The 25,023-nt window shown below is 42.1% G+C and overlaps 1 protein-coding gene across 1 annotated transcript; it reads right to left on the bottom strand.

The window, feature by feature from the left end:
- Window positions 1–7,326: 7,326 nt before the first annotated feature.
- On the bottom strand, window positions 7,327–24,181 carry LOC136430615 (G-protein coupled receptor GRL101-like). Its single transcript, XM_066421364.1, has 20 exons — window positions 24,072–24,181; window positions 23,717–23,880; window positions 22,977–23,085; window positions 22,275–22,554; window positions 21,197–21,389; window positions 20,600–20,659; window positions 19,748–19,867; window positions 17,314–17,439; window positions 15,977–16,093; window positions 15,248–15,364; window positions 14,693–14,845; window positions 14,120–14,239; window positions 13,681–13,797; window positions 13,249–13,354; window positions 12,622–12,741; window positions 11,734–11,805; window positions 11,049–11,120; window positions 10,484–10,582; window positions 9,767–9,838; window positions 7,327–9,360 (listed from the first exon to the last, which is right to left on the bottom strand). The coding sequence occupies exons 2-20, from the start codon at window positions 23,811–23,813 to the stop codon at window positions 7,890–7,892; spliced, it is 3,621 nt and encodes a 1,206-aa protein (XP_066277461.1). The 5' UTR covers window positions 23,814–23,880; window positions 24,072–24,181; the 3' UTR covers window positions 7,327–7,889.
- Window positions 24,182–25,023: the final 842 nt, after the last annotated feature.

Raw genomic sequence — 25,023 nt, 5'->3', positions numbered from 1 at the left:
TTATGATAGCCTAAGGGTATATAGACTTCTAGAATAGTGAAAAAAATATACAAGTCATTATCCTTATAATCAGTAAACGCTTCAAACTGGTCCAGAAGTCTTTGCTTACATCTAGTGTGACCCTAAATATTTAGAAAATACGAGTTGACATAAAAAGGACAGATCACTGTGGGTGCCACCCGAAGAAGCGCCACCTATGTTCATGTACACATAACGTCTTGTAGGTAATGGGTAGGTTAAGGACGAAATGTCATGTGGACATCATCCGCTTTTCCTTGACAACTTTGGCCTTTTACATGTCACTTTACATGACTGTTGGTCCGCTTATATATACAAACAGCCAAACTGATCGCCTGGAGTCTCGCACACGTATTCTTGTGTATGGGTACGGACTGAGCTGAACGTATATCAGACAATCACGATGTATCTATTCATGAGCTCTTCGAAAGATTACAAATATACACTAAAATGATTAAACAACAGGCCACGTGACAAAGTCGTCAGAAGAAACAAACAAAAGGGACACAGCAACCTTTGCCCGGCAGTCGTTTTTGTGGCATCAGCGAGAAGCATCGTGAGTATCGGAGTGGAAGTGATGACTTATTTTCCTATGACCAGTCACAGATTATACAGGATTATAATAGCATGTCTATTTGAATGCCCTTTGTAAACACAGTTGAATTGACTGTGAAAAAGGATCATCTAGGCAACTTAGGGAACTCATTGGTATGTTTCATTCATGTTACTCTTATTAACAATACAATGCATCTCAGAGTATACGTAATGCCGTATTTTGTATCTTCATTAATGTCTGCCATCTTTCAGCATATCTATGAGCAGTGCCTGCTTATATCACAGTAAACGAAATTTCACACCTCAACCTTGCTAGCTTGTCTCTCCTCAAATCCATATCTATATTAACTGACAATACCGACATTACGGATGACGGTAGTATATACAGTGAAAGTGATGGTGTACTATATAGTATAATCATCCTGTTCTATATCATAGTTGTTTACAGTGGGAGTGATTGTGTATATCTTCATCCTGTTCTACAGGTTCTTCGTGGGTAGCAACACAGCTTCCAGCTGACCCGACTGGACTTAATCGGTCTGGGAATCGTATTTACTTGGAACTCTTAGAACTCTAAAGATAGACGGAACATATATACTGCATCTCATTACACGGAAACAAAGTTGGCAGCTGACAGAGTAACAGGGAATGCCTTTTTCTGTAATCAGAAGATAAAATGTACTTGTGCCTTCTTGTAAAATTTGTAAGATCACATTTTCGTTGTGCCAAGATAACTGTGTATTGATCATAATTATGAAATATGTGATGATAATTTTCCTTATGAACCTGGCGTTAGGTTCATGTTGCGCACTTCCAGATAGATGTTATGTCAAAAATGGACCAATCACTAATATCATCTGCCAGAATTCAAACCTAACCAGTCTACCTAGTCGTCTACCGCACGCTAACCATGTGAACCTTCAGCAAAATCGTCTCCGAAAAATCCCGGACTTATCTGGCCTCCGGTTTCTTATCACACTAAATCTCAGCCACAACCTCATTACAGAGTTTCCGTGGGGATCTTTGAAACATCTGATATACCTTGCACGACTTGATCTATCGCACAACCGTTTGACTTCTGTTAGACTTGACTTGGCCAGTAGGATCTATAATGTGAATCTGGCCTACAATAAGCTGTCCACTTTCTCTGAGGCAAATCTGGGTATTCCCACTCATTGTCTCCCAAGAAAGATCTGGTTCAAGACTGGAAGCCAGGGGAAAGGGTACATGTCTATATATGGTAATCCTATTCACTGTGACTGTCGCATGTCATGGCTGGCAGAGAAGGCCCTTGTGTTTCACCAATGTTGGCCAAGCAATATTTCACTAAGGGATGATCCGTTCTATCTTGATTTTCTCGAAAATGGATTGCCTGATTGCAGCAGCCCCGGAAGACTGATTAACGTCCCTTTACACAAGGCCAACCTGTCTCCCTGCCAAACTTCGCCTAAAAGGAGGACAGCCAGCTCCATAACAAAATCTGAAAACCGAACAGGCTATTTTCTTTATACGTCTTTAGCACCTTTGGCAGCCAGACCAAAACTGTTTGAGGGAAATAGTACCCCACAAGAAATAACTGTCTCGGTAGTTCATACCGAACACAACCAGCTGGTCACGCACTCCTGTACCAAGACAATTGCTCATACACCCAAAACAGGGACGCTTAACACTGCAGGAACTATCGTTATTGCTCTAGTATTCGCACTTGTTTTGTTTTTGATGTTTGCCGCTATTGCAGTCACCATTCAAAAGAGGAAGAGCGATAATCAACAGGCCGGGTCAAACCAGAATGTAGGATTATCAGTAGCTAACGTTACGTCAACTGCACATGCCGAACTCACCAATGTCCTTCCGAACCCATGTTACAGTAGCAGTAACGATCACAGTAACGATTATCTCACTTGTACCGCCCACAGCCAAGATCCCACCCCGCAAGTCAGAGTCACGGATGAACTGAATCCTGCCAACTCTATCAGTCCATGTAGGGAAAACATTTTGTACCGCAGAATTGAAGGTGAATGTCAGGCTGAAAGTACCCCCACTTACGACCAATAAATAACGCTCCTAGGGCCTTGAGTTCATTGGAATACAGCAGACTATGGGCAATAGTCACATCGGTACCAATTTTCACACCATTTGGTAGAAAAAAAAGAAATGCATAGCCTCGACCGAACAAGGAACGATAAACAGGCTTTTCAAGTTTTGATAACTCTATTTTACAAGTGGTTACGAGTACTAGTATCTCGTAAGATAACGTTACCAACATTAAAAGTGAAAAGTGATTAGAACCGGCCGGGAACAAATAACAATAAATTTTTGCTTTAAAATCTTTATTTTTCCAACTGTAGCAGGGTGATTTAGCTTTATTGTTAACGTTGCACGGTATCAGTGTTACTTACCAGGCTAGGTCAATGATCTACCTATCGCACGCTATTGTATTGTTAGATTGTTCTCAAACCGATTGGGACACAAGGCACCTCCGTAGCGGACAGCTGTATGTTAGACATACATGAACTAATTATACTGAAAGTCAAGTTATTGGTGAATTATTTAGAATTGCTCTCTTAGCCTAACGGTTTCTCTTGGTTTGTTTCGATTTGTTTGAGTAAATAACAAGGTAAAGCAGAAGCATGCCGTGTACATGAAATTCCTTGCGCCGTATGATGCACACGTGTTGACCATGTAATAGTATCAGTCTCCGTTGAAGATCCTGCCTGGCATCACTACGGTCTATCACTATCACTACAGTTATCTGATAGATACCAGCTTCTGTTTGCTAGCCCGGGGATTCTGATCGGTTTCTGGATTCTGGTTGCTAGCCCTGGGGTTCCCAGGTTATGATCGCTAGCCTCGGGGCCTTTGATTGGTTCCTTGGTACTGATTGCTAGCCCTAGGGCTTTTGATTAGTTCCAGGGTTCTGATTCGACTGCTAGCCCCAGGGCTTTTGATTGGTTCCAGGGTTCTGATTGCTAGTCTCAGGGCTTCTGATTGGTTCTCGGGTTCTGATTGCTAGATTCCGTACCCGACTAGCAACCAGAGCACGGTAGCTAAAAAAGCGCCATAAAAGTATAGACTAATATTTCAAACGATACCTATACATAAACATGACAATTAGCTTTTTGTTAGAATATTCTTGTCAGTAGATCAGGTTTGGCGAATATCATCTATGAATCTATCATCAATCAGAATTACATTTAGCAGTAAGACGCGTGTAATATGGATGAGATTCAATAGAAATAATCGTGGTGAAAATAGACGTTTATTGTAACATTGTTTTATTTCATTGCACAGAATGATATCATATACAGACATGGTGGGCACATAATATCAAATATCGGTTATCACTTATAGAAGTAGATCGCCTTATTGACTTGTATGGAATAAAGTTGATTGACATGAATACAACTTGGGTTATTTCAATATCTACGTCCACAACAGAATCTGCACTGTTCACTGAAGTTAGTAAGGAAAACCCGATAATCTTTTGAAAGTGTAGATTAAACACACTACGCGTGGGTTAGAGAGACCTGGCTTACCTGTGCCAGTAAGTTTCTACTATTCAAATGCTTTGCATCTATATGAATCAGTTTGAAATCTCCAGTTTTTATCGTGCAAGTAAGGAATGCGTCGTATAGGACACGTTATATCCAAATGAAAAAGGATAATGCTTCCCCCCAGCATTCTGATTTTTCAGATTCAGATTCAGTTTTATTTCTCATGACCTTGCATGTGACAATTTCATAGAATTATGCACATGAAATGCGTCATAATTTGCAAAGCGCTCATTATTTGTAAAATTCACTATGATTTAAAAACGTTTATTTTACTTGATGGCGTTCCAATCTCACACGGACGCAGCAGACAGATCTAAAATTGCCTTATCTTTTTACAGCACCTCAGGAAATGTTATGTGTAGACGCAAAATATTTGGTCTTACAATGTCTGAAGTAGCACCGCTGCTCGTCTTTGTATATCATAAGCTCCCTTTATTAAATGCAGCAAATGCATTGGTTTGATGCTTTTCTAATCCCATTCGACGACTATAATGCAACAGGATGAATTCTAATTAAGATTTCATTCTACATCAATATGCTTTTGAAGGACACGATTATGATTTTTTACATCGACCAACACCTATCTGATATCAGATATGATAAAAACTGGTCGAAATTGTATCAGTCATATTCATAAAACCAAGAGAACAATGAATACACCACAGTCCTGTACATACTTCACATGACATGTATTGTTGTCACTTTCACCAACCCATTGCTTGAATCGTGACAAGCAATATCAGATATTAGTTGCCTTACATAAAAACTCTCCTGTTAAAATGTCTGATAAAAGGTTAATGCAAAAGTTAAATTATCTGGTTTGTCATGCAAATATATATTGTCTCATCTTTTAATAAAATCTGTACTATAAAGTACTATAACGTTATGTCTGATATCTCTTCTTGTTGAAAAATAGGACCAGCTGCCAGCCCCACTTCACTGTACATTTATACATGGGTGTATTTCTTCCTGCTTGAAATATGTCACATGAAAGAGCTTAAAACTACTTAAGGCCACAGCAAGTAATTTTTATGGCGCACTCATTAATACCGGTGCAATGGCCTAGTTGGTAGAGTGCTCACCTTGCACACGGTAGGTCGTGAGTTCGAACCCCGGCCGGGTCATACCAAAGACTCTAAAAATGGTACATATTTCTTTCTCTGCTTAGCACTCAGCATTTGGGAAAGAGTATGGAAGTTAAGCACTCATCACTACCAGCGGACCAGCCCCCTGCTGTAGTGACTTGCACAAATGTGTGTGGCCCAAGGGCTATAGAAATGGAGATGGGCGCCACCCCTATGCGTCTTTTCAAGACGCCCGGGTCACTTTAACTAACTTAACTTAACTCATTAATTTTCGCCTGATTTCGAAATAAAAAACAAGAAATTTCATTGCCCTCCGACGGTGGTCAACATGCCAAAAATTGGCAAATATGTCGTAAACGTTGACATTCTAAGGTGCTTCATTGCATATGAATACCCAGTGTAGTTCCTGCCCATGATGGTATGACAAGGTGTTTTCTGCGTTTGTTCTAGTTAATTGAGCTGTATACACATCTTCAAGAACAGTTTAATGTTGACAGTCTAAGGTGTTTCATTGCATATGAATACCCAGTGTAGTTCCTGCCCATGATGGTATAATAACAAGCTGTTTTCTGCATTTGTTCTAGCAAGGACATTATATAAATAATGGGGGGGGGGGGGGGGTCTAGTTAATTGAGCTGTATACACAAGGTGTTTCATCGCATATTAATTCCCAGTGTAGTTGCTTCAGATGATGGTACAACAAGCTCTTTTCTGCATTTGTTGTAGTTAGTCTATTGAGATGTATACACATCTACAAGGACATGTTAACTGTTGAATCAAGGATGTTTTATATCATATATGAAACCTCATTGGTTGAATACAGGAATAAAAGACCTGTTGGTCATGATATCATATTTCGTCGCCTCAATTCTTGTTTAACAAGACTTATGATCTCAAAATTTGAAAATATAGAAATCTTGTTTTTTTGGCCCGCCTTGTTTTTTTTCGCCCTATCTCATTAATTTTGGAGTCTGCGGAGGATGTGATCCATAAAATTTACTTGCTGTGGCCTTACCTTCATTTTCCGCTCAACACCACTCACTACTTCCATTGACTCCGATGTCATCTTTACCGTCACGTCGTCACAGTCGTGCTGAATTCAGCTCAGAAATTTAGAAACCACTAAAGAAGGTTGAATATTGTTATCAACGAGAAAATGCAGATTTTTTTCTATTCACCCTATTGCCACAAACGACAGTCTGTCTACAAGAAGCCATTTGGAGTTCATATAACGGACTACTTTCTCTCGCGGAATGAATAGAAAACGCACTATGTCTATTCTCTTTAATCCATTGAACTGTGGAGAGATTGAAATAGCTATTTCATCATGTAATTTCAGGGTGAAGCAACTTAAACAGTTAGGGGCATTGGCTCCCATTGTTGCAACGTTTTTTTGTTGTTGTATCAAATCTGTATATAACCAAACAGTTACATCTGCCGCTGAGGGCAAATATTGGTGGTGTCCTTGGTGCTGATTTGCCCTCTGCGTGCGCCACCTGCGCCTTACCTGCCGTCTTCTAGCAACTCGATAGGTGGTGCTTCCCCACTAATGACTATTTTCACCGTATATGCAATTCACATAGCTCGAGTAGTCTTCCTGCGTTTCCGTAGAGAGCCCAAGAAACGTGCACTTAAATTGTATTACATGTGTCATTATATTGTACTCTCATGAGCTAAATTTTCCCTGTACCAATTTCCGCTCGCGCTCTGGTCTATTTTCACTGTACTAACTTACGCCACATCAAGTAGATTTTATGGTTAACATGTCGAAAATGGAAAATTATCCTTGTTGTAAACTTCTTTGACTTCTATAAAAAAAGCGACCTATATCCGTAAAAAAACCTATAAAATTAGGCATTTTCAATGGACCCGCAAAACGCCCTGATCCCAGTCCGATGTTGGTGAATAATGCTCATCCACAAACGATGTGCGGTAATTAATTTATAATTAAAATCATACGTCGATTATAGCATATAGAGCATTTTGTTTGTCCAGTACTAGTCATTCCTACATGATTACGATTCAAAGATCATAATTGCAAAGTGACACTTATGTCAGTTTACATCTTTCTTTCTTTTGATGCAAGATAGCACAAAAAGACACGCACAGACAACTGATTTAGTACTGATTTTATATCATTTAGTATCATACATATGTACTCTGCACGTATTCTGGTGTCCGACCGGTCCAAGCCATGGCCTTTTTCTAAGTGTCAAGAAAAATAAAGAATGTTAGAGTGACCTTTGTAACAGTAGTTCAAAACGATAAAAGTGGTGTAATTGTGTTTCCTTTCTTTTTAAATCTTAACTTCTTGCCTGCTTGAATATAGTTTCATCGACATGAAAACTAGCTGTTTGAATTTTCAAATTGATTAGGAATTAATGCATCTTTTACATTCCTTACTTCAAATTTCATTACACTTGTTGAATATGTGATCATCTAAACTGATACTACAAAGGAATCAAGCTGCGATAACTTTCAGTTGGATGTGTTCACCTCAAGCTGATCTTGATTACAATACAAAGCTATCCATGAACCATGCACAAAATGTATTCACACTGTAGTGAATTTGATTCTGCCTGAAGAAATTACATGGATATCGACTTTAAGTCAGGGTCCCTGCAGGCGTAACTACTTTTTTGTACTATTTGTGCCGGCGTCTTCAGCACGCCAGACTTCAGTCCGCTACTTCTTCCTTCAACCCGCACCGCCTGCTTTCTTCCCTCCAGCGGCACCGCCTGCTCTCTTCCCTCCAGCGGCACCTGGTTTCTTTGCTCCAGCGGCACCTGGTTTCTTCCCTCCAGCGGCACCTGGTTTCTTCCCTCCAGCACCCGGTGTCTTCCCTCCAGCGGCACCCGGTGTCTTCCCTCCAGCGGCACCTGGTTTCTTCCCTCCAGCACCCGGTGTCTTCCCTCCAGCGGCACCCGGTGTCTTCCCTCCAGCGGCAGCTGGTTTCTTCCCTCCAGCGGCACCCGGTTTCTTCCCCCCAGCAGCACCCGTTTTTTTCCCTCCAGCGGCACATGGTTTCTTCCCTCCAGCAGCACCAGGACCACCCGCTTTCTTCCCGCCTACGGGCCCGCCTGCTTTCTTCCCGGGCACACCGCCGGCCCCCTGGCTTCTTCCCTCCGGGAGGAACTGGCCCGGGCGGCTTCTTCTTGCCCCTGGCCTTGATGGCCAACACGGTGTACAGGACAGGGTTGAGAGCCGAGTTGATCGGCAGAATGATGACGGCGGTGAAAGCGAAAACCTCCCCGGGGAGAGCGACGCCGGTCAGCGCCATGATGCCCATCAGAGTGACCGGGAACCAGCAGAAGAAGTCGGTCAGCACGATCATGGTCATCCGAGTGGTCATGGTCTGAGTCTGGCCAGCCTTCTGCTTCCCCGCAGCCTCTCCGGACGCCTTCCCGGCGCTGCGGACAGAGATGAACATGGCGATGTAGCTCCCCATGATCAGCAGGAAAGCGATGAAGTTGAAGACCATGAAGATGGCCACGGAGAACTCGAATCCGGCAGGACGCTCCGCGGTGATATGGAGGGGCAGGCACACCCCAGAACGAGCGTAAAACTCGTCCTGGAAATACGGCACGCCCATGAGAGGAAACACGCCCAGGAAAGCGACGATTGCCCAGATCGCAATCATCATGGTCCACGCCTGGTTCACGTTAATCTTCCACTCCGTTTTGAAAGGAAACACAACGGAGATGAAACGATCAACCGTGATGAGGACGAGAGAACAAACCGACACCTCGCTGGACACCACGAAGACGAAGCCAGCGAACTCGCACAGCCAACTGGCGCGCCACTTCTCGTCATTCCAGATGTACACGTTGCGATAATACTCGTCAACAGACGCAATGATCATCTGATAGACGCCCATCAAGAAATCGGCGATGCCAAGGTTCAGGACAAGAATGTTTTGGACTCGGCTCTTTCCGAGGGACTGATCCCGCTCGGCTATGATACGCCGAATGATGACGTAACCGTTGCCGAGAATGGCGAAGCTAGCGAAGGTCCACATGACCACGCGCAGGCCCTGGCGGGCGATGAGGTCCTCGCAGGAGGACAACTCGTTGGGTTGAGGGCTGAACGTGTCGAGTTGTTTCGTCTGAGTGAGAGCCACACAGATGAACAGGTAGCTGTCACTGTGCCTACAATGAATGAAAGAGGGATTACAGGTCAAATAACGGAGAAAATTGGATACCGACCTGTTGTAAACTTGTAAACAGGGAAAAAGTTTTTTTGAATGTAACATTCTTCTTTTCAGTTGAACTGAAATCGGCGAGCTACCTATCAACTGTAGATACCTTAGTATCCTTCTATAGAAAGATAAACATTACGTTTTACTCAGTTGGCAGCTTCTGAATAGCTTGATCTTTAACAAAATCTCCTATATGGAAGCTGATTGAAATTGATGAGTTTCAAAAAAGAAACTTTTGAGAGAGATCAATAAAAAACGGAAATGTAGACAACGTACACTTGAAACACTACTTTATACCATGTTGCAAAATATTATCCAAAGAAACACATGTCAAACATGAACGCTGTTGTACTTACAACTCGCTGAGCTCCGTCAGGCCGTCAAACATGCCTGGGCCGAATTCGGTGATCTGGTTGTCTTGGAGACGCCTAGAATTTAGACAAGAGATTGATGATATCAAGGAGGTTGAATGTATATTTAACCTCCTTGATGATATGTATTTCAATCTTCGTGTTAGTGTTAGTTTTTTTAAAGAGGTATCTCTCATTCTAAATACCAATACCAATGAGATAAATATCGGTTGTAGTGTACTGAGATATCTTAAAGGTACGTATTGAAAAAAATTGAATTTAAAATTCACCATTCAAATTGACATCTGCAACTAATTCTTTAAAACATATTAGCGTCGTTTTTCCACATTTCCAGCATTAACGTTGGATAACGCGAATACAAGCCTCACGAAGCACCCCATATTTCAAGACGCCCTCATGACGCAACAAAGCCGCATTCATACGCTGTGGAGCGTCAATAAGGTAGATTCAACTTATGATGTAGAAAAATGAGCAAAACCAGTGATATTGTTTTGATGTTTTGATCGGTCAGATTCTACAATAGTACCTTTTTACATATTTTCAGCCGTTAACATTTTGATTCAAACATTTTAACGGACAGAAAGGTGCATAACATTACATATTTGCCCTAGAAAAGGTCACACAGTATATCAAGAGTATGAAAGAGGTCACAATACCACTTTGAACATGATTACAAACAGCAAAAATTCAGAGTCAACTCACAGGTTGACCAGTTTTGAAGTTGCGGTTGGATCTGATGGATCCGGTGCGAGCATGAAGGCACCGTTATCCACACTGAAGATCTTATTGGCACTCAGGTCCCTGCAGGATGAGCACGAGTATCATTATCATTCACCTTTTTGTATTATTACAGCTAACGTTAGTAGGTACCCAACTGAGTAATGAGGCTGTTCTAACGTGCTTGAGGCATCCCCTCGAACACGGGACTCCCATTTTAATTATGCACCATCAAAACAGCTTCGTTATTGCAACAATGTTGATCTTTACAGAATAATCAATTCATACTATACTGTAACATAAATAACACCAAAAAAATCAAAGCTTTAAATGAAGTATTCAGGTAGGATTTATTTTTCAACTTTAACAAGGAACTCGAGTACAAAACCTGTCAATTGAAATGTACCAACCATTTTTCATTCAAAATATTTGATTGAATTTTAGCTTTATTGAGACGTCATTGATGTCAATATAGTAACCGTATCATCTAGATAGGAAACTTGGAAGACGGTAGGAATGGAAAATTAGATTTCGGGTTCCCGATACGTACAGAAATTCTAGCCTTCGGAGGTACTTGAAAGGTTGTCCCTCGAGAGTACTAATCTCGTTGAAGCTAAGATCACTGCAAAATAACAAATACGTATATATTTATTGTCTACAGTGTATCAAGGTAACAGAGCTAGTGTTTAAAACCATCATGGCAAATTTTCCTTTTAGATCAAGAGGACGTTATCATCTTTCGTTTCTGTTCACGGTTAACTTTTTTATGTTCAAAATATTGTGCTTTCCTCAAGTTAGCAATGAAACGTTTTCTTCGATTGACAGACAAATAATCAATATTCCCCACAATTCTTGTTGGTTCATCTCTTGAATAAATTGGCCATGATCTTCAGTGAAAGTTAGCAAAAAAATTTCATGTCATAATTAGAAGTGTGGAAATCTTTTATTCTGTAAAGGAGAAAAACATCAATGTCTTTCCCTTAACATACGATGACTGTCAGTGCTATCGTACTATGAAATAATTTACATCTTAGTTCTTCTTCGTGGATTTCTTTATTGAGATTTTCTGAAAATCAATTTTAACCCTTCCCTCTATTACCCTCGCCAAGAAGGTTGTGTATTCGGTAGCGTTTGGATGTATATTTGCTTGTAGTTTAGCAACATAACCCAATAAGCTATGGATGGATTGTCATGAAACGTGTTGTAGATGTTGTAGAGTTTAACGGAGAACTCACAGATAGTACAGGTTGGCCAGTGCCTCCAGTGTGCTGTTGCCGATGTAGTGCAAACTCGTGTTCCTCAAGATGCTGCAAAACAAAGTGACACATTACAGTAGTGCTGCGTACCTAAATCCCGGACCTGAACTGGACTGGACTTGTAAAAACGTTTAGGTTCAAGTAATTAAACGTCGGGATCCAAGTCCGGACTTGCAAAAAATATATCTCGCTTATACTCTCCCGTATGTTCTAAACCATCTAAAACCTTCCATAGATCGTGAAATTTGTGCCATAAAAAAGACGAAAACATTGCTGTTGATGTGTTTATTACTGAGCTTTTATGTTTACCACTGACTGCATATAGTTTTGCATGTATATATTTCAAATTACATGTAAAATTAATGCCAACATGAAATTTTACATGTAACCGAAAAACGTATTTCTAACACACATACGCCATGGGTGCAGGTTCGGACTTATAAGTCCAGACCTGAACCTGATCCTCCGGACTTGAATACAGACCTGAACCTGAACATGAGTTAAGGTACACAGCACTACATCACAGACACGTCAAATTCTTTAAAAACATACAGCACTTTTCACATAAAGACCTGACCATTTATTCATTCACGATTTTGTAGCTTTAGAATAAGAAACGTCTTTAAACATTTGTAGCACTGTTAGTATTGAACTGTTTACTATTAATAACTGATTATCGAAATCTGTTGGTATTAACGGGACTTATCCAAAGGGCGGACGGTGTCCAAATATCATTGTTGTGGAGATATGCATGGTTGCTTGCGCATGATAAGGACAATTGGTTATGGAGCAAGCTAACTAGATAACTACCATGTCAGAGTATGTGTCACATTGTGTGGAATTGTTATATGACTAAAACAGACTTACAGTTCGCCTAACAACTTGAAGTTGGACAGGTCTAACAGGGTTTCGTTCTGCAGTGCCGTTCCGTTAACGTCATTCTTAACCGCCAGTTCGATCTCCATCAGTCGGGCGTTACTTGCATCCCTGCAACAACACATCACTGGTCACTTGTAATCAAATTAACCAACCAACCAACAGTTGGGGGTTACTTGCATCATTGTTACAACACCTCATTGGTCCATACACTTGTAATCAAATTAACTAGACAACCAGCTAACAGTCAGCGTTACTTGCATCACTGTAACAACACGCCATTGGTCACTTGTAATCAAACCAACCAACCAACCAACCAACCAACAGTTGGGGGTTACTTACATCATTGTTTGATACGCTTATCAAATTAACTAGACAATCAACCAACAGTCGGGAGTCGTTTGCATCACTATAACAACACATCATTGGTCAATATGCTTATCAAATCAACTAGTCAACCAACCAACAGTTGGGCATTACTTGCATCACTTTAACAACACATCATTGGTCATCACACTTATCATAAATCAACTAGCTACATAGACAACCTAGGATGAATATAAAGGACCCATACAATTAAAGAGTTTATACGTATCAAGCACTGAGTGAAACACTCACAGTTTTCGAAGTTGTTTGGTCAGTTTATCCAGTGTTACGTCAAACTTGTTGTTTGCACAAAGGAAAGCCAGCCCCTCACAGTTGCAGCCATTAGGGCAATCGATACCTGGTAGGGCAAAATACTTAAGGGTAAACATGCACCCTGAGTTCATGCACATCATGAGAAACCTTTCACAGTCAACAAACACTGTAACTATCACCATTTCAATCCTCTTAGATTAAGAATTCAATTCATCTTTCTATCTGTTTAATCTTTTTCCGTTGAAGCGTCCAAAAAGCAAGTCCTGGGGTACTGGTCTTTTGTGTCACAGATTGTACCTACACAGATGCAGAATCGATGTCTTACGACACGTGACGGAATACTGGCTCTGCACTGCAAAATAAATAAACAAACAAATATATAAACAAACAGTCATGTTTGCTAAGCCTTACCGCAGTTGAACTCATCATCCCCACGTGGGCACTGTCTGATGCCATCACAGCGGTTCTTCATGGGAGTGCAGCTGCCGAAACTGTTGCAGCGGTGGGCACCTGGGCACTCGTAACTTTCTGTCACACCAAAGCAACAGATCAATAACTATCAATACAAACCCAAAGGTGTGTGTGTGCGTGTGTGTGTGTGTGTGATGATGTGTGTGTGTGCGCGCGCGTGTCATGATGATGATGACGATGATGATATAACGTTATGTGTGTGTGTGTGTGTGTGCGTGTTGTGTTGTTTGATTTAGTGAGAACTGGGAAGCTATAGAAATACAGGCTACTACATAACCTACAACTGAACGCCTTCATATCATGTTAGTTAATTCGTTAGTTCATTCATTCGTTCTATCCATCCATCCATCCATCCTTCCTTCCTTCCTTCCTTCCTTACCACAGTTCTCCTCATCCTCCCCGGTGGAACAGTCCATCTTCCCGTCACACCTCATGTGCTGCGGGATGCAGTATCCCAGGTTGCACTGCAGGTGGTTTATCGGACACACAAACTCTTTTGCTGCCCTCCCAAAAAGAAAGAGATATAATAAGCTTCTTCTGGCAACGCCTCAGGGGCGAAGCTTATGAGGTTGTACTAGAGTTGAAAATATTCTAAAAACTCTTCTAATGCATTCTATTAGTGCAGTTTAGATGTAAGGTCCGTCTTCTAATGTATCATAATGCATGCCTGAGACACCGAAGCTATATGCATATCATATTTCCTTCAATTGTCGACTCCATTTTGCCAGTGTTTTTTCCCTTACAATGTTGCCATTCTGTCTACCGAACCTCCGAGCTTTACATTGTTGTTGTCTGAACATATGACATTGCTCTGATAGCCTCCTAGGGAGTTAAGTCTACATCGAGTCAACTGATGCACTTTGAATAAAACCTACAGTATCCAGCACTAACATTCCACACGTACATGACGTACAGCTTCAAATAAAGAGAAAAACGTCCACGTTTGACTCACAGCATGGCCTGAGGTGGGTAAGATCCCGACACCCTATCATGATCCCCTCGTTGTCCTTGTTGAAGATACAGGTGTCGTTCGGGTTCGCGCATACCCCGTTCTTACAGCGGACCTGTCCTTCTTCTGGGCACGTGAAAGTTGGGTCTTTGTAATCTATATGGAACAAAATAAACAAGACTTTGAAATCACTAGTTGACGGATTTAGCATCAAGGCGGAACAGACTAATGTGGATTGCTTTACAGGTCTGTCGATAGAACACGAGTGTCTCAGAATGACTGTAACAAAAATTGATGACACAAATAGTAGCCACTCCCTTAAAGCTCTGAACTGTTGCTGCTTGAAGAGAATACTTACCAGATGCATGTAATGTAATTCTATTCGAAGATCGATGAAGGTAGAGTCATGTGTTAAATTGTCGTTCTACATTACATCTATGTCTGTATCTAGCATTACAAAATGACTTCAGGAAGACTAAAAAGTCTATAATACATTAAAAATGATGTAGCTTTTAAACAAACAAACAAACAAACAAACAAACAAACAAACAAACGTACCACAGTCGAAGGGTTCGTCCTCCCCTATGTACCCCATGCAATCTATCTGTCCATCGCAGTACCGCTCGATATTCAGGCACGACCCGTCAAAACACTGGAAACCTTTTGGGCAGAAGTCTAGCCAGGCGGAAGGAGAACATATTATTTGTGTGAAATTAAACATTACTGCCGCGCTATGAGATTTTATATGAACGATGTGTTTGCCATCCTTTCATGCGAGGCCCACCGCTTGTATATGTCAGGCAACAACCCTGGCCTACCGGCCTGTGTTCCTTCCTTTCCTCAGCGTTAGCGCTGGTCAGCCGTCAGCCAATCAGACATTCCCCCCCATGTTGTTAGAGGGAATGTTACCAACCAATCATGACACGTCTTGACCGGCGACATGATTGGCTGGTGATCATGACGGCTGGCAAGTGCTGACACAGCGAGAAGGGCAGGCATACAAGCGATACGTATACAGAAGCTGCGGCACGTTGGCGTCCTAAATTGGATTTGTGTTACCCTTGACTTCATAATGGAAATATCATGCAAAATGTACAAGTTAAGTATGACTATAAAAAGACAACAAAACACGTAAAAAGATTCGTTTTTATCGATGACACTCGTTGGGCGCTCTGTCAAATCGTTCTGTCGCCGACGTGCCTCGGATCCAATGAGATACCCGCGTATACAAGCGACGGGCCGCCTGGAATTAGAGGGTAAAAACGCAGACGTCGACGTTAGTCTTACCACAGCGGAGCTCATCCGAACTGTCCGAACACTGATGGACGCCATCACAGACCTGGGACTTCAGGACACACTGTTCAGAACCGCACCTCTTCTCGTTATCTTCACATGGTGGATAGACTGTAGGAAAGAAATATTGCAGCAGTATAACACGCTGTTTGACAGGTGTTCGCCTGGCAATCTGAAAGTGTTTTTTTGGCCATTGGGTGCTTTTTGGACAGGCAAGGACCATGTGGCACTGCATTCAAGTTTTTATAACTTGTTTTAACAGCGCCACAAACAGAGGGCATACAGTAAGCTTGATAGGGTAAAGGTAGTCCCAATCGCAATGCCTTTTTGATGCCATATAAGCAGTGAGTTGTTATTCTTCCACCGCCTTTTACCAAACTTAAGGTAGGTACTAGGGGTGGGTACCGGTACCGTGTACCGGTACAAAACCGGTTTTTCTTAATGGACCGGTCCAAAAAAACCGGTCCGTAAAAATCAGTGGACCGGCCTATGGACCGATTAGAAAATTCATAGTACCAGGCTACCAGCAGGTGGCCACATAACTGGTCTAAGAAAATATAAAACAGCATATTTAACGAGTCGTTTTCGAAGACGTTAGCTGTGAATCATATCTAGAAACACTTAAAGGATGAGTAAACAGACGGCGAGGAGAGTATAGTTATAATTTTGAGACAAACTGCAAACCTAAGAAATTATATCGTTCCAGACATGACGTTTGGAGACTTTTACGTGTGTCTCGTTCTCCAAAATATGATGTACTGCGACACTACTATAATCAGGTACAGGTACAGGTCCGGACCTGGACCTGACCCTCTGGACCTGGACCTGGACCTGGACCGGACCTGAATTTTATGTACCGGTACCCACCCCTAGTAGGTACCCATTTTTGGATGGAGTGAGAAAATTCGTGTTAAATATCTTTCCTAAGAACACAACATCGGTGGCGTCAGGGGACTCAAACCCGGGACCGCTGGGTTCTGGGATAAACACCCTGTCGTTACGCCACACGACCCCACGAAAAATCGGGGGTTCCAACCCCGACTGGGTCATACCAAAGACATGGTACATACTGCGTTCTCTACACTTTTTAGAAAGAGTAATGAAGTTGGACCTACTCTGCTACTAATGAACTAGCCCCATACTGCACTGGCCCATGTTGCCCAAGGGCTATATAAACGGAGATGAGCAAAATCATACCAGCTCCCATGTTTTTAAAGCAGAGATGTTGTAGGAATGTTGTAGGAATGTTGTAGGAATTATGATTCCTACAACTGTTTACCTGTAGACAAACAATGGTTGTGATCACTTTTAACTTTGAAAGCTGAACTTACCACAGTGTAGTTCATCCCGGCGGTTGCTACACTGCAAGTTGAAGTCACAGAAAAAAGACAGAGACACACATTCCGTCTTTCCTCGAGAGTCACACTCAAAACTGAACTGAGCACAGCCTGCAGACGCTACAAAATGAACAAAAACAAGAGAAAAACAGTATGTTACAAGTGTGTTAAAGCACCCACCCCACAACCTGCATTTCAAGAAAGCAAGACTTAACGTGTAGAGAAACTCCATTAGTGTGTATATATATAAAGTTACACTTCATTTACATTATATATATATAATGTAAATGAAGTGTAACTTTTGTACCATTTTCATATTTATCTGTCCATCCTCCCCACAGTGAGTAAAAAAGTGCTTACCAGACCGATTTTACCACCATCCTATACTTGTCTCGACCACCTAACACCATTAGAACAGCTGGAAGGGACACAGCCCTTCTTCAGCACCATGGACAGAGGAAGCTTTTGAAGATAGCTTGGAAGGATTACTGTAGTCCTTTGTAATTAGGAAGAATATTCATCTTCATCTTATTTTAACAGAGGCTGCCTGTACTGGTTTTGCGGCACTGCATGTTTCCCAATAGCATTGTAATACAGCGGGCAGCTGCTTTTTAAACGAACCATAACGACAAGGGGATGCGTGTTTGTAAATGGAAGCTACTCCTCATTCATTGAAACAAAATGTGGCGTACCCCAAGGCAGCTGCCTCGGTCCCCTACTCTTCTGTATTTTCACAAACGATCTGCCTACGGTAACTACCCAAAGTGTGGTCGTGATGTATGCCGATGATTCCACCCCATCCACATCAGCTTCTGACATTACAGAATTACAAAATAAGCTGCAGACAGACTTATCTAAGATATGGAATTGGGTGAGGACAAACAAGTTAATCCTCAACATTGGCAAAACAAAATCAATCATCTTGGGTTCACCACATAGGCTAAAAAGGAAGCCGAAGCTACAACTTTCCATCGAGGGCAAAATCATTACACAGGTGGAACAGGCGGACTTACTAGGTGTCACTGTGGATCAGCAGCTCTCATGGGCTCTACAAGTAAACAAAACAAAGATGAAGATGGCAGGAGCTCTTGCTTCAATTAGGAAATATAAGGAATACTTCACTACCAACCTGTTGAAAACTGTGATACAGACCTTGGTCCTATCTCACCTAGATTACGGCTTAGTACTCACGTCCTCATCGCCTCAGACCCACCTAGACAAACTGCAAGTTATCCAGAATAGAGCAGCTAGGCTGGCAACAGGTGCATGTTTTGACGCAAACCTAGATGTACTACATAATCAGTTAAACTGGCCCTCAGTAAAAGAAAGACTTTTCACAGGCACTATCAACATATTCCATAAAGTAGCAAAGGAAAAACAGCCAAAATGCATTTTCAGTCGTTTAAAAACAATTAACACCGCACATTCTCACAACACCAGACTAGCACAGAAAGGAGCATTCCTGCTACCCAAACCCAGAACTAATGCCATTACTCGAACCTTCCTATACAGAGCTATCAGAACATACAACACTCTACCAATTCACATTACATCCTCAAATCCACGTGCATTCAAAGTAAAAATCTGGTCCTGGACAAAAACTCAAAGACATAAAAACTCACCTATCAGCTCATGGTGGTAAATTTGACTATAGGACATCCGTATATTTCATGACCTCTGACCTCCACAATATTCAATATATGATAATATTATGTACATGTATGATATAATATGATAATAATGTTTCTGTTTATGTTAATTGAATGAGGATAATGATGAATTGATTGATTGACGTTATGAGTAATTTAATGTATTGTATAATATGATAAGGTTAAGAACGTTAATGATTGATTTATGCTAGTTGTCTGATCAACATTATCTGTATAATTTGTTGTTATGTATTTTATTCGATTGTGTGTAGAGGACTCCAGGAAGAATAGTTCAATGTAACTAATGGAGATTCCTAATAAACAAACAAACAAACAAACAAGGGGCTACAGAAGGATCGAACTACATTCATAGTCTCACTGATCTGTCATAGGCCGACCGCAAGGGGAGGGGAGGCTTAGAGCGAGAACCAATCAAATCGCCGATTGTACGGCGAGGTTAATGACTAGCCTCCACCAGGCCCTCTTACGGGCGTATGAATCGTAGAATTCGGCAGAAAAGGGAACAATTAGCCAGTAGAGTCAGTCCACGGTGAAGATCACATTTCGCCTTCCAATGAAACCCTGGCAAATATTCTCCCTATAGCTGGCGTAGTTAGTCTGGTAGAGACTAGTTAATGACATGAACGAGGCACCGTCCCGGCAGGACCAAAGGCCGGGTTCCCATGGCTACTGGTCGGTGTTTGATTACGAGGGTAATTTAACTTAATGTAAACCGGATTTGGGACTTACAGGTCCTAAAATAAAGGTTTCATACATACGACATTCTTCCTCGTCCTCCCCACCAGGACAGTCGTTTCGCCCGTCGCACTTGAACACGTCCAGCACGCAGGACAGGTCGCTGCACGTGAAGTGGGTCCTCGGGCAGGCAGGCCCCGGTCCTGATAGAAACAGCATGTACGGTCGTGTTACCTCAAGCCCCGGTTACACATAGTCAAACATGGCTCCCGACCACTAGCCAACCGAGGTTGGTCGTAGGTCGGGAGCAGTCTGACCAGTCAAATTTGACTCCCAAACACACCCAGACCACTACTGACTTACTCCCAACCACCAGCCTACCCATTCCAGACCTCCCGTCCACAGCCGAATGTTTTCAAAATTTTAAAACATTCGGAGCCTACCACGCTGAACACTCGCCAACCACAACCGACCGTGATCCCTAACCAGTCACAACCATGGTTGGGGGAAGGTCGGGAGGCCATGTTCGGCTATGTGTAACCGGGACTTTACTCCAGGCAATAAGATACATAAGAACTGGATAGATTTTGTAAACGGTCAGGCATTTCAGGTAGCATCCAGCACCTTTCGCCAGTGACTGCTGAGGACTTAGTCACTGACGAAAGGTACTGGACCCTACCTGAAACCGCAAGTTTACACAACCTGTATCCTGTTGCTTGTGTAACTGTTATCTTGTGTACGATCACCATTATTGCAAATATTGCTGTTGCTGTGTGAGAGCCGAAAAGTAGAACAATAGTCACGAAAATGCAACTTATTAGCACTGCTAGATTCTACCGCCCTTCACGGTGAAGACTTGTAAATACAAAGTTCAACGTTAACGTATTATATACATAGAGAGGTAACGTTAACATTGGAGGCAATGTAAGACTCACTGAGTTTGTCAGACTTGAGTACTGCCTTGTAGGGGTCGTACGCATCCAGGTCCGGCGCGTCTGTAATGATACAAAACAAAGGAAACACTTCGTTAGAGGACTCAAGAAGGCCATGTACATCAGGGCACATCAGCCATCGCTCAACAGAGATGGTGGACGGTTCCTGACCAATGATATCACTTGATAAGACTTAGGTAGACTGTAGAAGAACGGTCAAAAATTCGATGCGCTCAGCTCAGCCTCTGATATCTTTGTGCTATTACAAAAACATTTGTAATCATGCATAGTAGTATGATACACCATGACAAAAGAACTACTTAACCTTCTTTAATGCAAATAAAGGGACTAACCAGTGAAGAAAAAGAGAGGATGATAGGCCTAAGCTATAAATAATAGGAAATAAAGGCCTTGACTTGACTTGACTATGGAATTATGTGATGTGATGTTTGAATGTTAGTTTACATGCAACATGTTTCTTAAGAACATTGTGATAATTCAAGCTGTAAAAATCTTAATCCCTATAAGCATACAGGGTCCTCAAAGCTATGACTGAGTAAAAAAAGAGACAGATGACACGATTTGATTTATTTTCGATACCATTCTGAAGTCGAAACCCGAACAGTTCGACCCTCATGGCAGGGGGGTTGTGCTGGACACCGGTACCGTTCTTGCCGATCCAGTCCACGGGGTAGATCCGCACGTACCGGGTCACGAACGGGTAGTCCAGCGTGTGCTGCACTGCGTCGGACCTGTCCATACCGATATGCCACCCTTCGTTTCCGATGAATATCTATGGCAAGCGTTAACAGTATCAGTTATATACGAGGCTGTGTGGACCAATCATAAGCCCCCATTCCCATTGGTTATACGGCCAAAACGTCATAAGCATTGGTTAATGAAGAAGACCAAGAGAGCCGTGAGTTGATTATAGGCCAATAACACACACTTCTATGGATGATGGGATTTCAACTTTTAACAATGTCGGTTTAGATAGGGTAGATGATAACAACATACGCTTCACTCACTCGGTGGTTTATTCCTTGGCCATTAGGTTATTAGTCGTTATGTCACCGTAAAAACACTTCGGGGCGGGCCACTATCCCTTGAATAGTGCTAACAATGGTTCTAACGCAAGAAGCTATCCCACCGAATTTTCAGGCAGTCTCTGATACAGACTTCTAGAGGCTTCAATCATAGAGCCAATAATGACTTCAATGAAGGGCCAATCACTAAGGACACGTGACCTTAGAAACGTGATGTCATCAATTGGTGTTGGATCAAAGCCATTTGCGATATCAATCACCATCACAGGCGAATTTTCATATTTTGTACTCTAAATCTAATAATCGATGTGTCAATGGAGAGCACCGTGACTCTGAGATTCAAAGCTTGGATATGTAGATTTTTGCCCCTGCTGAATATTTGCCCCGACACTTGATGGGGTTTACAGGGACACTTTATCGATACTTAATTATTATTAGAGCTCCTGGAAAAGCGGCTTTAGGTCCTAGTTATCCAGTGACTTTAGCTAACCTAACCTAACCCTACCCTAATCCTAATCCTGACCTTAACTACACGCGTGCGCACCACCCCTGCTGAGCAAAAATCTGTCGAAGCTGAAATTTTTCGTGACACCGGCCAAATTCGAGAACCATAAAACAGTTGGTTAGCTCACGTAGTCTGGAGTTTCTTCCGAGGTTCCGTTCTTGTACGTTTTCCAATTCTCCTCGTCTTCGCTGTACCGGAGAGTGAACTCCGTGACGGCGTAGTCCTTCTGACAGTAGCCCAAGGTGGCCACCCCGGTGATCTCCGTCGACAGCGCCATGTCGATCTGGAGATACTCCAGCCCGTCCCAATCCTCCCACGGCACGTTATCCATCCAGTAGGGCAGGCGGCTGTACACCCAGTCCTTAAAGTCCCACTCGTCTAGAGATATCCCCGATATCCAGCCACACCTGTTGGTACAAGGAGCAAAGAACAATGAATCTTGTTACACACTTGAAATGTTCTGGGTACAATTAATTCATAACAAAAGCCGATAGAAATCAATACTCATTTCAAGCTTCAAGTTTTGTTCAAGGCAAGACCGTTTGACACAAACTAAGGGAAAAGTGAAAAAGTAAAACATCTGTAGAAGTTGTAATTTCCGAACCATTGACTCTTGATTTGAAGATTTGGTTATAATCTTACCTTACCCGTACTAAGGGATGATTGATAGATAATGTGACGTTTTTCATCCAGTACAATTTCCTCAATATACATTTAAATGTACTCTGTGCATCTAAGAAACGTTAGGAATGGAAACTGCGTGATCTGATAATGACATGCGCGCCTGTGTATGCATACTAGTACTGTATATTGATGATGTTGTGCGTACTCGTGAAAGCGAGCCATCGCTGGTCGGGTGTAGTAGTCTTGGTACGACCATGCAGTAACCTGTTCGTTCAAAATGGCTCCCGATTCCATTCCGAGCGCACAAACCCTGTCTGAAAACAGGAAAAAAGGGGCACACTTAACTGAAGGTTTGTCTCATTAAATCATAAATATCTCATCAAAATACTTTCCTGAGTTTCAAGGATTGCAATTCAAAACATGTGCGACAGATGTCGCTGCTGACCTAGTGTAAAATGTAAGGCATGCTCATGCATACTTTCTATGGAAGATCAGGATCTTGGTACTAACTAGCGATGTAAAGATAACTAAGCATTCGTGACATATGGGTATTTCCAAGGCCTTCAGGTTATTGAATTCAGTTGGAAGTTCTCTCGGTTTGATGGAACAGTTGAATCAAGGAAGTTCAATGGACGAAAGTTGAGAGAAACACTCAAATTTCAATGACAGCATTAACTGCATTGAATAAATAACTGTAATGTCATCAATAATGACGAAGCGGAGAGATATCGTATGAGAATGGAACTGATGAAAAATTCACGGAGAGTCATTGAAAAACAGACACGTTCATTGCACATTCAGGCTACTTTCGATAAAATCATATGAGTATAAAAGTTGCCATCGAAGTCATTTCCAAACGTTAGCTTTCCAAAGCATGTTACACTCGAAACCAACTTCTTCTTGACACACAAAACACTCACAAAAAGAACAAAAGTGTCTTCTTACCTTGTTCGGAGTATATGAACCTACTCTCAGATGCTGTCCTGAGCTGGGACAGTGCGCTGGTGATTAGGATAGCAAACACGCACAGACGCAGCGCCATGGTCCGACTCTGGGTACCAGGCCACAGTGAAGTTGTAGACTCGGCTGTTAGTAGTTGTGACGTTAATCTGTATGAAAAATACAACTTAGAAATTCAAGCTTCGCGCTATTGAAAATGCGATGCTAAAAAAAACACCAGCAACCATGTGTTGGACCCGAAAATATTTGAAGCATTTTAGGCCGGGCGCTGGTCTCATCCTAGAACGCCCTCATTTGCGTGTTTTGACCAGTTCAAACCATAGTCAAGTAGTAGATATACCCAAATGTCTTGGAAGTTTCCAGGCTAAGTCAGTCGTTCTGTCAACGATAGAGCGGAGTCAGAAGCTGTCGGGCCCAGTAAAAGTGGAGGAGAGAATTCTAATTTACGTGCACAAGCAGAAATGTTGTCACGCATGTCACCGGTTGAGATGATTGAACATTTTTGTGTTTTATGACATGAAGTGCGAGAGTATTAAAAAGATAGCCTAGATACCATCTTTGTCTATAGTGCTCGGAGCTCAGTTTTAAAACCGAGAATGGGAGCAAGCATACGCTTTTATGCTATAACTTCAATATTTCGATTGCTCGTGGTAACGTTACCTGCTCTGTACACCTACAATTATCGATATGATTCGCAATCCAACCCGATTTTCCCTTCGAAAAGATAGAATGTAGAATTTGTAAGAGTCAAGAGATTTCAAGATGATGTGATCGTACGTATAACCCTCTGTTGTAATTTTATAAAGGATAACGTTATAAAGATTTGGTACATGGTGTTTTCGAAAGATGGTCGGGGTCGAGTTGACATGTGCCATGTTGGCGGTAGGACATAATGATTAATATGTCTCTATCAATTATAGATTATAGTTTTTGTGTCCGTAGAAATGAAAACAATGCCACCCCATGCAGCATGCGTTTTTTTCATTCTGCACATATGATCAAGTTTCGGGCCAGTGATATGGGTGAGGATCAGAACTTTCATGCGCAACAGTCGAGTGTCACATGAATAATATCGTATGGGGGTTTGCGGATTCGATGGGGTGGTCTAGAGGGGTGGGCTAGTGGGGTGGGCTACCTCAGCATCTACCCTTTCTGGGCCTCAAGGCTATGTATGGGGGTTTGGCCTCTTATGGAATTTCCTTGAAGAGGAACTGGGTCAAGCTGTGGGTGGGCTAGAGGGAAGGCAACAGCTGATCATATGGCAGGGGGGGGGGGGGTAGGTAGCAGCAATG

This window comes from Branchiostoma lanceolatum, chromosome 3, assembly GCF_035083965.1.
Source record: "Branchiostoma lanceolatum isolate klBraLanc5 chromosome 3, klBraLanc5.hap2, whole genome shotgun sequence".
In the NCBI taxonomy this organism is placed as follows: Eukaryota; Metazoa; Chordata; class Leptocardii; order Amphioxiformes; family Branchiostomatidae; genus Branchiostoma; species Branchiostoma lanceolatum.
This window is presented reverse-complemented; position numbering and strand designations above follow the sequence as displayed.